Source organism: Lissotriton helveticus, chromosome 8 (genome assembly GCF_964261635.1).
Source record: "Lissotriton helveticus chromosome 8, aLisHel1.1, whole genome shotgun sequence".
Classification (NCBI taxonomy): Eukaryota; Metazoa; Chordata; class Amphibia; order Caudata; family Salamandridae; genus Lissotriton; species Lissotriton helveticus.
The window spans coordinates 338,717,618-338,732,408 of record NC_136069.1 but is presented as its reverse complement, the minus strand read 5'-3'; the positions used below and the strand labels follow the sequence as shown (position 1 = coordinate 338,732,408).

General features: G+C 43.5%; 1 protein-coding gene across 1 annotated transcript in view; it reads left to right on the top strand.

The window, feature by feature from the left end:
- The window catches only part of LNX2 (ligand of numb-protein X 2), a 169,307-nt gene that overhangs the window by 14,028 nt on the left and 140,488 nt on the right, over nucleotides 1-14,791 (top strand). Inside the window, exon 2 of the mRNA XM_078655991.1 lies at nucleotides 1,840-2,342. Within this exon, the coding sequence (XP_078512117.1) occupies nucleotides 1,942-2,342 (401 nt within the window). The 5' untranslated portion in view covers nucleotides 1,840-1,941. The remainder of the gene's footprint in view (nucleotides 1-1,839; nucleotides 2,343-14,791) is intronic.

Genomic DNA, 14,791 nt, shown 5'->3' with positions numbered 1-14,791 from the left:
TACTAGCATATGTCTCTTTCACCATCTCCATGCACCAGTCTACCCAGCACAACAAGATCTCGTTGTAAGCATCAAAGGGCTTCCCAGTTTGTGCAATATCTCTTCCTACCACTACCAAGGATAAATCTGCTAGTAAGTTCCTATAACTGGAGATCCCTTCTCCTCCCCAAATTCCCATTAACACCAACTTAGACGGTAATTCAGTAGGGTGCTAATTGTCATCTCAGCCGCATAGGCTTTTCGCAGAATGACTGCATCAGCAGACACTGCCATGGCATGTGAAAGAATGTACCTTCTTGTGTATAGTATATAGAATATTCTCATGATGAAAAGCACCAGAAAGAAGAGGTGTTCATTGCCTAGTGAAGTGGAATTGTAAATGGACATTGGGGCGTATTTACAAGGGCACTTTGCCACAGGAACTTCATTTTTAACAATGCTACATATTTACAAAGTGGTGTTAAGCCACATTTTGTGGCTTAACGCCGCTTTGTAAAGATGGTACACTTTCACGCAGGTATCTGAATGAAAGGGATCATGTAATGGGTGTTGCTGTGGGCATTCCACTGCAACACCCTTTGCTTTTTGACACTGACCCAGATTTGCAAGGATCTGTAAATCCGAGGCAGCACCAAACACTAACGCCATGCAAGGGCAGGTGATAGAATGGCAAACCAACGAGAAATGCTTTTATTTCTCGTTGTTTTTGCTTTTTGCAGCACACATAGAAAGAGCAAAACACCATTAATGATTATTTTTGTGCCAGAAGGTGAAAAATAGCCATTATGGATTGTTTAAGTTCCTTCCTACACATAGACCATGATCCCTGCATCGCAGGAACCCTTGTACTATGTTGCAAGGATGCCTGCATTGGCGATAGGCAGCAAATATTAGTGCCAGTGCTAGGGAAATCACAGGGGTGTGCCATATTGTAGTAAATATCACGCATCCCTGTGTTTTATAAATGCTGGCGTGCAGTGCTGCCAAATTTGGGGCAGCTCCGCACTCCGACAGTTTGTTGTAAATATACCTCATTGTGTGTACAACACATGCACAAGGCAATGGTTAGAACCAATGCGCAGAGGAACACAGGATTATAATACAAGAGCAAATACAGACCTACAGTGGGAGGGCAACAAGTGATTTGCACAACACACCTCTTGGTGGACAACACATGTAGAACATCATGGCATCATTTACTCACATGTCACAAGAACAATTAGCTTGAGTAAAACTAGGTAGTGTGCATGACATTCAAATCATTACATCCTAGCTCCAAAACGCTAGATGTAAAAGGTACTAGGTGAAAGCTTAAAGGTGAAAGTTTATGAGGTGATAAGTGAAAGACCTATGAGTCCCTCGGATATAATAACCACATGACAGGATTACAAGTACATTCCACTCATTGCTGAAGCTGTTTGGGTTGTGAGGGGCAAATAGACTTCAGTGCTTTAGTAACACAAACTTTTTAGTCTCAGCTGATTTGAGGGTTTCGCCTTCTTACTTATAAGGGTAAGCTTAGGGTGTGCCTGCCTGTGCACTGGTAGACTGATAATGATGAAACGGGTGAAAAATGTGCAGTTGTGTTGAAAATGGTCATAGTAGAATCTCACTAACTTACTGCTTTTCATAAGGTCCTGCTCCTCCCCAGGATCAAACATGATCTTTAACCACTAGCAAAAATGTGTTTAGTCACCGGATTACGAACCCTGAAAGAATGGTTGTAGTCAAAACCCTCCTGGTTTCAGTGTAAAAACTAATTGCAAATAACTAAGTTGCTGAGCATGGCGAAAAAAGTTTCATTATTTTAATGATTTATTTTTATCTTTTTGTACACAGGAGTGCATACATTTTGCATGGTTCGGAAACTGTACGCTGAACTCAAACATCAACTACTACAAAGCTAATTGAAGACAGTGATATTTTACTACATGTGTTACAATGGGCACCCCTCAAGAAGAAGTAGTTTCAGTGGAGGAGGACACAACTCTTAACCCCCTTTGCTTTGAATGTGGTCAGCAACATTGGACAAAGGAGAACCACCTCTACAATTACCAGGAAGATGTGGATGATGATTTGGTCTGCCATGTATGCCTCCAGCCTTTGCTGCAGCCAATGGACACTCCTTGCGGACATACATTTTGCCACAAGTGCCTAAGAAATTTTCTGCTGCAAAAAGATTTTTGTCCACTGGATCGGAAAAGGCTGAATTTCAAATTCTGCAAGAAGTCCAGCATCCTTGTTAATAAACTGTTAGATAAACTGGTAGTTGTGTGCCCCTTTTCCTCAATATGCCAGGAGACCATGCAGCGATGTGACTTGGAATCACATCTTAAAAACAGGTATGCGTTCATGAACTAGAATGGAGATTTTCCAGCATATCTTCATGGGGTTTTTGCATTCAAGCCTTCAAAACATGACAAGACATGGCACTGTTTTGATATAGTTGTTGACTTTTTAATTTTGTTTTTTACACATCTTCTCATTTTCCCTTAACATCAAATTGCATGCTTAAGTACATATTTATGAAGAACCCAGCGTGATAAAATATGAAATATCATTTCACTAAATTATCTGTCCACCCTTTTGATAGAGTATGTACTCTGACTGACCCAACCCTTTTAGATGGAGATATCTATAAAGGTTTCTTAGGGACTCTCACACAGTCTATCATAGACGCCATTAGAAAGGGCTGAAACATGTCGACAAAGACATAGAGTGCAACTGCAGTGATCCCCGACATAAACCCAAGTAGTGAGATTTTAACCCTACCAAAGGCACCCAAAAATAAATGGAATCTGGGATGTCCTTTAGATATTTTATTTAGACAGAAAAGACTCCAACTGGAAAAATATCCAAAGTGTGCCCTAGAATACGATTGAGCCACCCTGGTTTATGCCGGCCAGGGTGAGAATCGATAAGGAAGCATAACACCAGTAGGGTGTATGAGGGTCTCTAAAAACATTTCTGGATGTCTCATATCTAGAAACAATGTGGGTCAATTAGAGTAGAGACTTGTACAAAAGGGTGTCAGGATACTTTAGTGAATTGGAGTTACAAATAGGGAGGAATCATCCAGCTCCCCCTTGCCACCAAAGCATACCTCTCCTGCCTCCCCACACAATTCTCTGGGCAAAAAGAAAAACAGTATGAAATGTCCCACAGTGGAGAATAAGAGGAAGGGAGGATTATCATCCAGAAAATATGAAGTCTCCTTTTTGAGAAAACATGTTTTTTTATTTTAAAAATCACAGTTGTTTAAGTTGATCTCACATCTATTTACATTTGAGATAAAATGTGCTATTTTAGTCATCCAATGAGGAATCAACTCTACATTGTCATTACTTTCCCCATTTTTTTCAGTTTGATTGGTCATTTATGTGCTTTTCCTTAAGCTTAACAGAAACCTTTGAATGCCTTCAGCTAGAAAAGGTAGCACTCTAAGGGCCACATGTTTCATGCATTTTGCCAGTCGCAAACAGCCCAATTCACTGAATTTATGAATTATCAATAATTAGTACTTAGAAACAAATAGCGCTTAGGGGTTACTTGTGGTTGCGCTGGACTGGTGTAATACCAAAGTCCAGGCCGATCGTGAAGGAGGGCCGGCCAGCTACAGTTCTCATGCAGGTCCCACTGAAAAAGTACCTTGGATGGAGCAAACCTCGACGTCGAAGACTCAATGCTTTGGGTCTCATGCACGTAGGAGATGAATGCTTCGTTGACAAATCTGTTTATGATGCAGGCACTGCTTCGTCATCAAGCTGTGCTGTCCATCGTCCTTGAATCCCATAATCCTTCAAAATGATGTTGTATGTCTGCTCCGCATTCATGTCGTGGGGTAATTTGTAGGTTCCGATCAGCGCAAAACGTCACTGCATCAATTTTGATGGTTTTGTACAGCAGGAGTCACCTTTCAGAGGCCCAGGACTGGATTGGCACCACTTGGCAGGGCAGGACTCACAGATGACAGAGTCCAGGGGCTGTTGCTGGGTAGAAGGAAGCCTTTGATGGCCCTGAGACTTCAGAGCGGGGGCAAGCCAGCAAGCCCTTAAGGACACTCTGATTTCCAGTGAGATGGGCCCAGTCCTTGTCCTCAGCAGGGCAGAGATCAGCAGGCAGCAGGGCAGAACAGAAAAGCAGCAAAGCAGCTCTTCCAGAGCAGCGGTCAAGCAGAGTGGCAATCCTTGTAGCACAGCGGTCTTTAGTCCTGTCAGAGTTCTTCACAGGTCCAGTAGTGTACTGTATTGGTAGGATCAGAGCCCCATTACTTATACCCTGTTGTGCCTTTGAAGAGTGGATGACTTCCAAGAAGGGTCTTTGAAGTGCACATAAGCTCTTTCTTCCCAGCCCTTGTTCCATACTATCAGTCGTGGGTAATCAGCCCTTAGTGTGGGAAACAGGACACTGCCTATTCTGGTATAAGTGTCAGCTCCTTCCTTGCTTCCTACCCAGGAAGAGCTATCAGAATGCAGATGAGTTCTCTGTCACGTCTATCCTTCCTGTGTTTTTGACTTTCTAGAGGGAATGCACAAAGTATAGCTATCACCCACACCAGACATGTATTGGATACAGACTGCAGGCACACAGAGCAGTAACAGCAGAGAAATGTCCATTTTTTTTAAAGTGGCATTTCTAAAACAGTAATGTTAAATCCAACTGAACCGCTAAAAATAATTTATCATTACCATTCCAAACATATAAAACATGAAACAGCTACTCTTTTCTAATCAGGAATTACCGCTTAAAAGTGTATTTAAGAATTTTAAATGTTAACCTATGAGAGGAGTAAGCCTCACAGTAATGAAAAATTAATTAAGCTGTTTGTCACTACCAGGATATGTAAACATTTCAAATACATGTCCTAAATTTTACTTACACTGCACTCTGCCCTTATGACTCCCAAGGGCATACTTTAGGTGTGGTTTATGTGTAATAAAAGGGAAGTTTAAGGCTTGGCAAGCGGTTTTAAATGCTAAGTTAAAGTGGCAGTAAACTGTACACACCAGCCTTGCAATTGCAGGACTGAGACAGGTTTGAAAGGCTGCTTGTGTGCGTGGTACAATCAGTTCGGCAGGTCCACTAGTAACAGTTAGGTGATAGTCCCTGGGCATATGGTATATCACTTTACAAGGGATTTACGAGTAAACTAAATATGTCAATTGGGTATACACTAATGTCACCATGTTTAGGATAGAAGCACATGCACTTTAGCTCTGGTCAGCAATGGTAAAGTGCTCTGAGTCTAAAAGCCAACAAAAAGAAGGTCATAAAAAGAGTAGGAGGAAGTCAAAACTTTGGATTGACCCTTCAGAGAGGGCCATTTTCCAACAAGCATTATATTGAGAAAAGGAGAGATCACAAGAAACAAAGGCAAACAACCAGAAACTCAAACCACCTTTTTTGCAGTATAATACATAAACCTTTTGGTGATGTAAGAGTATATAGACTCAATTAAAGATACGCAGCAAAACAGCAAAAGTGATATAAAAGAAACAACTAGTCTTAATACGTCTAGTAAAAATGTTAAGGATATTGACAACGGGGGCAAGGGGTTGTCCCAAGGCCCAACATAAGTTACTCCATACATCGGAGGTTGCTGTTGCAATGAAAAAGTCACTAGATGCAAAAGGCACAAAAGAGGCAGAGGAAATACTCCCAAAACTAGCTAATGGAACTTCTGTGTTTGTCACAATCTAACAAGTATCTTTTGAAACTCTGAAGACTGAGATAGAAATTCATGCAGGAATAGAGATCATTAAAAATCTTTGCAAAGGCAGAACAGCAACATACAGTGAAAGGCAGGGCCGGACTGACTACCGGGCAGTTTAGAATGCTGCTGAGCTGCTGGCTGATTTTACTGCAGTGGGGGCTGATTTTGTACATGGAGACCTGCGAGTACTTCGAAATAATGACAACAAAACAAATTTTGTTTAGTACACACAGGTCCACATCAATGAAATTAGCCCCCAGCTCAGCAGCATACCAAACTGCCTAGTAGCCATTCCGGACCTGGTGAAAGGTACTCAACAATCATAAGAGTTGCCAGAGATGATAAGACAGGTGAGTTCCTCATTAGCTTAAATTCTGCAAACTTCAAGTACTATACAGTCTAGAACAGAACAGGCAACATGTTGGGCAGAAGTTCCAAGAAATCAGTAAATACTCAGCTAGAAGAGATACGTCACAAAAGTGAGATTAAGGTCTTACAATTTAATACGCATCACACAACAGAGAATCAGTTGATGCAAAAAAACAAGATACTCAAATTCATTGTTGAGGGACTGGAAAAAGTTTCTATAGGGAGTAATATTAAATCTGTGTGTCTTCCACAATAAACACAAATACATATTAACTTAAAAACCTATGCTATACAAATATTAAAATTCAAGACGTACACCTATCCGGTGACCTAGATAAAAAAGATACATCACATATACAGAGAGTCTTTTTGCAAAACAAACAAAGTTTCATAAAAACCCCACAAGATCCTGATGAATATTTTTACACACACAATAGTAGAGAAAATATTGAGCTGCCTATGTAAACCCATTAATTATAAAAATATTTATATATTAATCTGCCTTATATTTCCAAATGAACTGACCAAAAATAAGGCATCCTGCACAAATATATTACCAATTTCAAAGCTGTTTGTTATGATTTGAACTTTGAACACCCATCAGAGCTCAAAGTAATGGTAAATGATCAATCAAATTTAATTTTTACTAGTGCAGATGCCAAAAAGCTACTGATGACACCCAGAAATAAAAGTTGCAGAATCAAACAATTAAGACAGAATTTAAAATCAAGAATGTGAACTGTAGTTGAAGTATACAACTGCCAAGTGATCTTCTCACTATCCTTTCTGGGCTTGGATAATAGAATTCTGGGACCATTGTATCATGAAAGATCCTTTCAGGAGAGTTAGGATAGTAGCGGTGTTGGAATGCGTGTGGTAATTTTAATTTTAGAGGGTCTGAAAAGAAGAAAAATTATAGGAAAAATTAAAGAAGTCCCCATATAAAAAATATATACTAAAATGTATTTAGAAAAGAATATTAGCACTGTATTTCTTTTTTATGAATATTAGAAAATAATTACTTGTAATTTCATGCACTGTGAGCAGAATAGCGTTTAATAAAAAGAAACAGGAATCTATTTATCAACTGTTCCCAAATTCTGGTATAAAGATAGTAATAGTGTAAGAAACATAGGGGCATATTATCAAGAAAGGGCGTTACATTAACGCCGCTTTTATCGGCAGGAAACTGCCGATAAAGCGGCGATAATGGGCTTGATAATATGCTCTAAGGAATTCCAATCGAAGCCCATGTTAGATGTCTTCAGATGTGAAGACATCTAACATGGGCTTCGATTGGAATTCCTTAGAGCATATTATCAAGCCCATTATCGCCGCTTTATCGGCAGTTTCCTGCCGATAAAAGCGGCGTTAATGTAACGCCCTTTCTTGATAATATGCCCCTCAGATTCCTGTTTGAAAAATTCTTCATTTCAATAAGTGCTGGTAGATTTAGATTCAATAGCAACATCTGGTCAAGACACAACCACAAATAAAGTAATATATTCCAAAAGGCTATCCAAGGGACTGATGTCTGCAGTAACTCTCTTTCAATCAGATTATTTTGGTGGCCCTTATGTATTGCCCCGGTGATAAAGAGGGAATGTATGAGACCCCCATATATAATTTGTGGTACTTGCTTGGAATACCATTAAGAGGCCTATAATTCAAACATCTAAAAATCTTACAAAAAGTTAAAGATTTGCGTTCAAAAGATAAGCACTAATTTGGAGCTATTACGCATTACCAGAAACAAAACTCTACCTGAACATGGGTACATGTTCCATTCTACTTAGTATAGTTTGTCATCAAATCTTCTTTTTTTTAGATATCTAAATACTTAAAGGAGAATGCTGTGAAAGTAGACATGGCACCCAGTTCTTCATCTGACCCATCAATGCTAACAATTTGAATTTCTAGGATTGGTTTTTTGAAAACAAATAAAGCATGGTGGTTTAAACACTTTTTACTTCCAGACTTGGAATTTGTCTCTTACATTAGAATCTCAACCGATTTTGTCCCACACATTTAAAGTTTATTGAGGAGGAACTATCACTTAGCACTCTGCTACAAATAGAAAATAATATCCAGTGTTACTAAAGGAACTATTGAAACAAATCTTGAATCTACAGGCGCTAATGGCAAATTAAAAGGATTCTGAGCGGTGAAAGATTTACCCAGAAAAAAATATGTCACCTAGTCAATGTTTATTTGCAGGACGTATGAAAAAGCAATATCAGAAATAATATTGGAGAAACAATACGGAAACAGCACAGATTTATAAGCTTAATCAAAAAACGAAAACATTTTGGAAAGGAAGACAAAGGTAAAGAAAGCCACAAATAGAATAATTCATTTATCATATGGGTACAATGTACAATACCCCAAACTAGCTGCAAGAGATTTTTAAAAACTGTTAAACAACCTAATATGAGTAAAACAGGAACTATGATATGTAACCAGCAAGAACCTGTGTTTCTTAATTTCCAAGACCAATACCTAACCCATCCAGTATCTTGAAAATTATGATTTCTATGGCTAATACGGAGATATCTACTATTATCAATAATTTGAGCATGACATAGCAGCAAGGCAAGATAAGTTTTGTGCAGGAAATTGGGAAGATTTTGTAGGTTGAATAATGTAACCCTAGTTCAGCTCTGTCATCAAGCCAGAGAAGGACCCTGTGTGTTGCACCTCATATTGTCAAATATCTCTTCTGAATTGTGAGGGTAAAAAATAATCTACTTACCTAGCAAATTTCATGCAGGATTATCTCAATTAAATTATACACGAGGATGAACAAGGATTTATTCAAGGTGAAAATATGATTAGGAAGATCGAGGAAACCGGTATTCTTTGCTGACTGTGCGACTATCAGCGCTTCTTCACTGATTGCAATCTGGGTAAACAATCTGGGTATATATATATATATATATATATGCATATATATATATATATATATATAGATATATAGATATATACATATGAAGAGAAAGCTTTTGATAGGGTATGCTCACTATATCTGACGTGTGGTGTATGGACACAGTTCTTGTTCCCAGATCTGTGTCTAAGAGCCGCCAAAGCACTAGATCAAGATGCCACAACCAGTATCATAATTAATAGAAAGGTTCTTATCTTCTTTAGACATGGCACAAGGCAAAGGTGCTCATTATTACTCCGTTCTTCAATCTGTTTATTGACCCACTGGCATCTCTGCTGCACAAAGTCCTAATAATCAAGGCCAACATCTCATAGAGTAAAATCCTACACACATGATTTGTAAATATAAGGTTCCAGCTCTAGTTGTTTAACTGACACAACGGTAATTTTGAGACAACTATGAACACTTTTCAGGTTGCAAATTCAAAGTGTGACTGCTTGAAAAGCCAAGTCTTTAGCTTTTTACTGATCATAGCAACGTTCTGTCCCCTGACCCCCATTGAAAGAAATATAGACTTCTTAAGCTAATGTGCAAGAATGGATTAACAGGGTTTAAAATGGAGTTGTATAGAATTCATTATGTTGTAAGTATCCACTGTGGTAATCATGGATAACTTGTACCCAGATATATGTGCACATCACTGCATTCATATTTTGACACTGATCACCTCATACGTTTTCAGCTGATTGATTCTATAAACTGAACAATTTCATCCTGAATTAGAACTTGAACAGAGATCCTCTCGGTTCCACGAACAGTGTATCATGACCTCAGTTATTTGAGTCTATGTTTTTTCCTTAATTGCTTGCATTGTCTGGTAATGTTAACTTGTTTGACTAGTTATCGCACCTCTGGCAAACTTCCCCTTTAGGAGAGCTGTAAGCCCGTAACCTCAGTTCCACCCCTTGTCCATCATTCCTCCTTGCAAACATCTAAGACATTGTTTTTAAATGCTTATTTGCATATGTGTCATTTTAACCTTTCATTTTACTATATTGTTTTTGAACGCTTATTTGCATATATATAATTTTATAGCCTTTCGTTTTACTATGTACTGCAATTCATGGGTTTCATCACCGTATGCCTAGTCATTAAATGCACATTTTTCATCTTTCTTGTGGTTCAGATGAAGTATGGACATCGCCGAGAAGTGTCTTACTTATTATATTTAGTTTTATTTTGTTTTGTATGAGAGAACCATAGTAATAAACAGGACAATAATAGCTGTCAATAAATAGTACAATCACATATATGGAACATGAAATCATGTGAAGGTTCAGTATGGCGTATTTGAATTGCAAGAACTCAAGGACAACCGATGTCTTGAAATATTCACACAATACGTTTAAAGAAAGGGATAAAGGGCAGGAATGGATAGGTGAGGTGAGGATGTACAACAATTATAAACTAGCACAAGATAAATGTAGTAACTAAGAACAATGCAGTGGAAAAAATGCTAAAAACGGAGAAGTCAGGGACAGACTGAATAAATAAATGAAACCATCATAGACCCTTAACTATTTCATTATCAATTTTACATTTGTCATATCGTTTAGCACTTTCTGATCAATACATTCTGTCATAGGGTAACCACGTTGGGTATTTGAAATACAATGCAATCACTAATATTAATGTTAAGTGTAAAACAAGCATTAGAGGATAATCTGGAATTGTTCTCCCAATTTAAAGATATTTCTGGTATCACTTTTTTAACGTTTGATTTGTTACTTAATACACTAATGCATTCATTTGCACTGGGCACATTCTATTTCCAGCTTCCGAAGATGAGTGTTTTTCTTGAAATCTTTGTCAAACCATGGGATGTGCATTTCCAATCCTTGCCAGGTCATTTACTTTAGTATGATCTTATTAACCACAAATTGTAATGTATTTGTGATGCTTGCCTATTTCTCGCCACCCCACACACATACATATATTTTTCAACTCAACACATTATCAGTACTACAGTCCTCATTACGTGCTCAGAGCTAAATGTTTATCCATGTGCAAACATGTGTTTGTTTGCAAAGAGGATTGGAATTATAAGGTGAGTAATAATGATCACCTCTTCACAGTTTTCGCTGAAGGTCAAACCTGCCGAAATCTACTGGGAAATTCAGTGTGTTAAAAACCATTGGCATGTTATGTCTTGTTTTCCTGTTGAAAACTTGTAAAAGGAACTATTACCACACTTTGTAAATACCACATAAACAACCTGATTGCGTGTGTGCGCACACATGTATGTGTGTGTGTGTGTATATATATGTATATATATTTGTATGTATATATATGTATTTGTATATATTTATATACATTTAAATATATATGTACATTTATATTTATTTATATTTTATTTATTCATATTTATATATATTTTTAAATAAAAAAAGGTTAAAGTCAATCAATGAATCAGAGCATTTATATAGCGCACTACTCACCCGGAGGGTCTCAAGGCGCTGGGGGGAGGGGGTCCGCTACTGCTCGAACAGCCAGGTCTTGAGCTGCTTCCTGAAGGCGAGGTGGTCCTGGGTCAGGCGGAGGTGGGTCGGAAGGGAGTTCCAAGTCTTGGCGGCCAGGTAGGAGAAGGACCTTCCTCCTGTGGTGGCTCTTCGGATGCGGGGGACGGCGGCGAGGGCGTGGCTGGTCGATCGAAGCTGGCGTTTGGGAGCGTAGAAGTTGAGGCGGCTGTTGAGGTATCCTGGTCCTTGGTTGTGTAGGGCTTTGTGTGCGTGGGTGAGGAGCCGGAAGGTGATTCTCTTGTTGACCGGGAGCCAGTGCAGGTCTCTCAGGTGTCCGGAGATGTGGCTGCGGCGGGGGATGTCCAGGATGAGTCGTGCTGAGGTGTTCTGGATCCGCTGGAGTCTCTTCTGGAGTTTGGCGGTGGTTCCGGCGTAGAGGGAGTTGCCGTAGTCCAGACGGCTGGTGACGAGGGCCTGGGTGACCGTCTTCCTGGTCTCGGTGGGGATCCATCGGAAGATCTTACGTAGCATGCGCAGGATGTTGAAGCACGACGAGGAGACGGAGTTGACTTGTCTGGTCATGGAGAGGGAGGAGTCCAGGATGAAGCCCAGGTTGCGTGCGTGGTCTGTTGGTATGGGTGCGCTGCCCAGGGCGGGGGGCCACCAGGAGTCGTCCCAGGCGGAGGGTGAGGATCCCAGGATGAGGACTTCCGTCTTGTCCGAGTTCAGTTTCAGGCGGCTGTTCGACATCCATTTGGCAACGGCTGTCATCCCTTCGTGCAGGTTGGCTCTGGCGGTGGCGGGGTCGTTAGTGAGGGAGAGGATCAGCTGGGTGTTGTCGGCGTAGGAGATGATGTTCAGGTTGTGCTGGCGTGCGATGGCTGCGAGGGGGCTCATGTAGACGTTGAAGAGTGTTGGGCTGAGCGAGGAGCCTTGAGGAACGCCGCAGATGACTTCGGTGGCCTCCGATCTGAACGGGGGGAGGCGGACTCTCTGTGTCCTTCCGGCGAGGAAGGAGGTGATCCACTCCAGTGTCTTCTCCTGGATTCCGACGTTGCTGAGGCGCTGTACTAGGGTACGGTGGCAGACAGTGTCGAAGGCCGCGGAGAGGTCCAGAAGGATGAGGGCCGCTGTTTCTCCGTTGTCGAGCAGGGCTCGGATGTCATTGGTAGCTGCGATCAGGGCGGTCTCGGTGCTGTGGTTGGCCCGGAAGCCAGACTGCGAGAGGTCGAGGGAACCGTTCGTCTCGAGGAAGGCGGCCAGTTGCTTGTTGACGGTCTTCTCGATGACTTTGGCCGGAAACGGGAGCAGCGAGATGGGGCGGTAGTTCTTGAGGTCGGTTGGGTCTGCTGATGGTTTCTTGAGTAGAGCGCTGAGTTCGGCGTGCTTCCAGCTCTCCGGGAAGGTGGCGATGTTGAAGGAGGTGTTGATGATGTCCCGCAGGTGGGGTGCGATGACAGCGTCGGCCTTGTTGAAGACGTGGTGAGGGCAGGGGTCTGTCGGAGATCCGGAGTGGATGGAGTTCATCGTGCGGATGGTGTCTTCGGTGCTGATCGGGGTCCAGGCGCGGAGGGTGGTGGTGGGGGGCGGTGGTTCGGTCGTGGCGTGCGTCGGTTGAGTGCTGAAGCTGTTGTGTATGTCCGCGATCTTGTTGTGGAAGTAGGAGGCGAGGGAGTTGCAGAGGTCTTGCGAAGGGGTGATGTCGTTGTTTCCGGCGTTGGGGTTGGAGAGCTCTTTCACGATGTTGAAGAGTTCCTTGCTGTTGTGTGCGTTGTTGTCCAGTCGTTCCTTGAATGCGGTTTTCTTGGTGGCGTGGATCAGCTGGTGGTGTTTTTGGGTGGCGAGCTTGAGGGCAGTCATGTTGTCCGGTGTTGGGTCTCTGCGCCAGGTTTTCTCGAGTGCGCTGCAGTTCTTCTTGGAGCTCTTGAGTTCGTCGTTAAACCATGGGGCTTTCTTGCTGCCGGGTCTGCTCGGCGGGGTCTTCAGCGGGGCGAGGTCGTCTGCGCAGTCGCTGATCCATTTCGTGAGGTTGGTGGCTGCTTGGCTGGGGTTTGTTGTGCTGGTGGGAGGGTTCTTGCTCAGGGTAGTAGCGAGCTGGTCTGCAGTGATCTTGTTCCAGCTTCTGCGGGGGGCCTGTTGCTGGTGATGGTGGAGCGTGGTCCTTCTGAAGCTGAAGTGGACGCAGCTGTGGTCCGTCCAGTGGAGTCCCGTGGCGTGGCTGAAGGCGATGTCCTTGCTGGAAGAGCAGATCGGGTCGAGTGTGTGTCCGGCGTAGTGGGTGGGGGTGGTCACCAGTTGCTTGAGTCCGAGGTTGGCGAGGTTGTCCAGCAGGGTGGTGGTGTTGCGGTCGTTGTTGTTCTCCAGGTGGAAGTTGAGGTCCCCGAGGAGGATGTAGTCGGCGGAGGGGTGGGCGTGTGGGCTGATGAAGTCGGCGATGTCCTCGCTGAATTGTGTGCGTGGTCCCGGGGGTCTGTAGATGAGAGTGCCTCTGAGGGTGGTCTTGGGGTTGACGTGGATCTGGAAGTGCAGGTGTTCGGCGGGTGCGAGGGTGTCGTCGGTGTTGGTCGTGATGCGGATGGTGTTCCTGTGGATGATGGCGATGCCTCCTCCTGTCTGGTTGGCGCGGTCTCTCCGGGTGATCTTGTAGCCCTCTGGGATGGCGATGGCGATGTCGGGCGCTGAGGAGGCGTTCATCCAGGTTTCCGTGAGGAAGGCGACGTCTGGGTCTGTGGTGTCGAGCAGGTTCCAGAGCGCGACGGCGTGTCTGTGGACGGAGCGGGTGTTGAGCAGGATGCACTTCAGGTGGGTGCTGCTGGAGTTCGGCTTGGTGGGTGCTGGTGTGGCGTGGGTCCGGTTGCAGGTGAACTTGCAGGAATGGCAGCTGAAGGGTCCGTGGGTGCATCTCGGTGTGGCTCGGTAGCAGCCCGGGGTTCCCCCGGTGTTGAGTTCGGTGGCGTCGTAGGTCCGTCGGGTCGGCTTCCGGCGGTGGGGTCCTGGCACTGGGCGCGGTCCAGGCACGGACGGGCGTAATCGGGCTAACCTTCGGCGCTCCTTCGGTGCTCCCGCTGTGCGCGTCCGCTGCGCGGTCGCTCTGGGGGCGTCATAAGAAGGGAGCCGGGAGGGAGGGTCCGCTGGGAGGCGGGGAGCGCGTGGGCCAATCGGCAAGCGGGGGGGCGGGGTCGCGGCAGGAACGGCGGGAAAAAACGGCGGGCTTGGTGGGCGGCCCTGCGGCGGCTGGGGCGCCGGATCGGCGTCTGGCAGGCAGCAGGTAGAGGTAGGCAGGCAGAGCAGGCGGGGAGCGTGGGG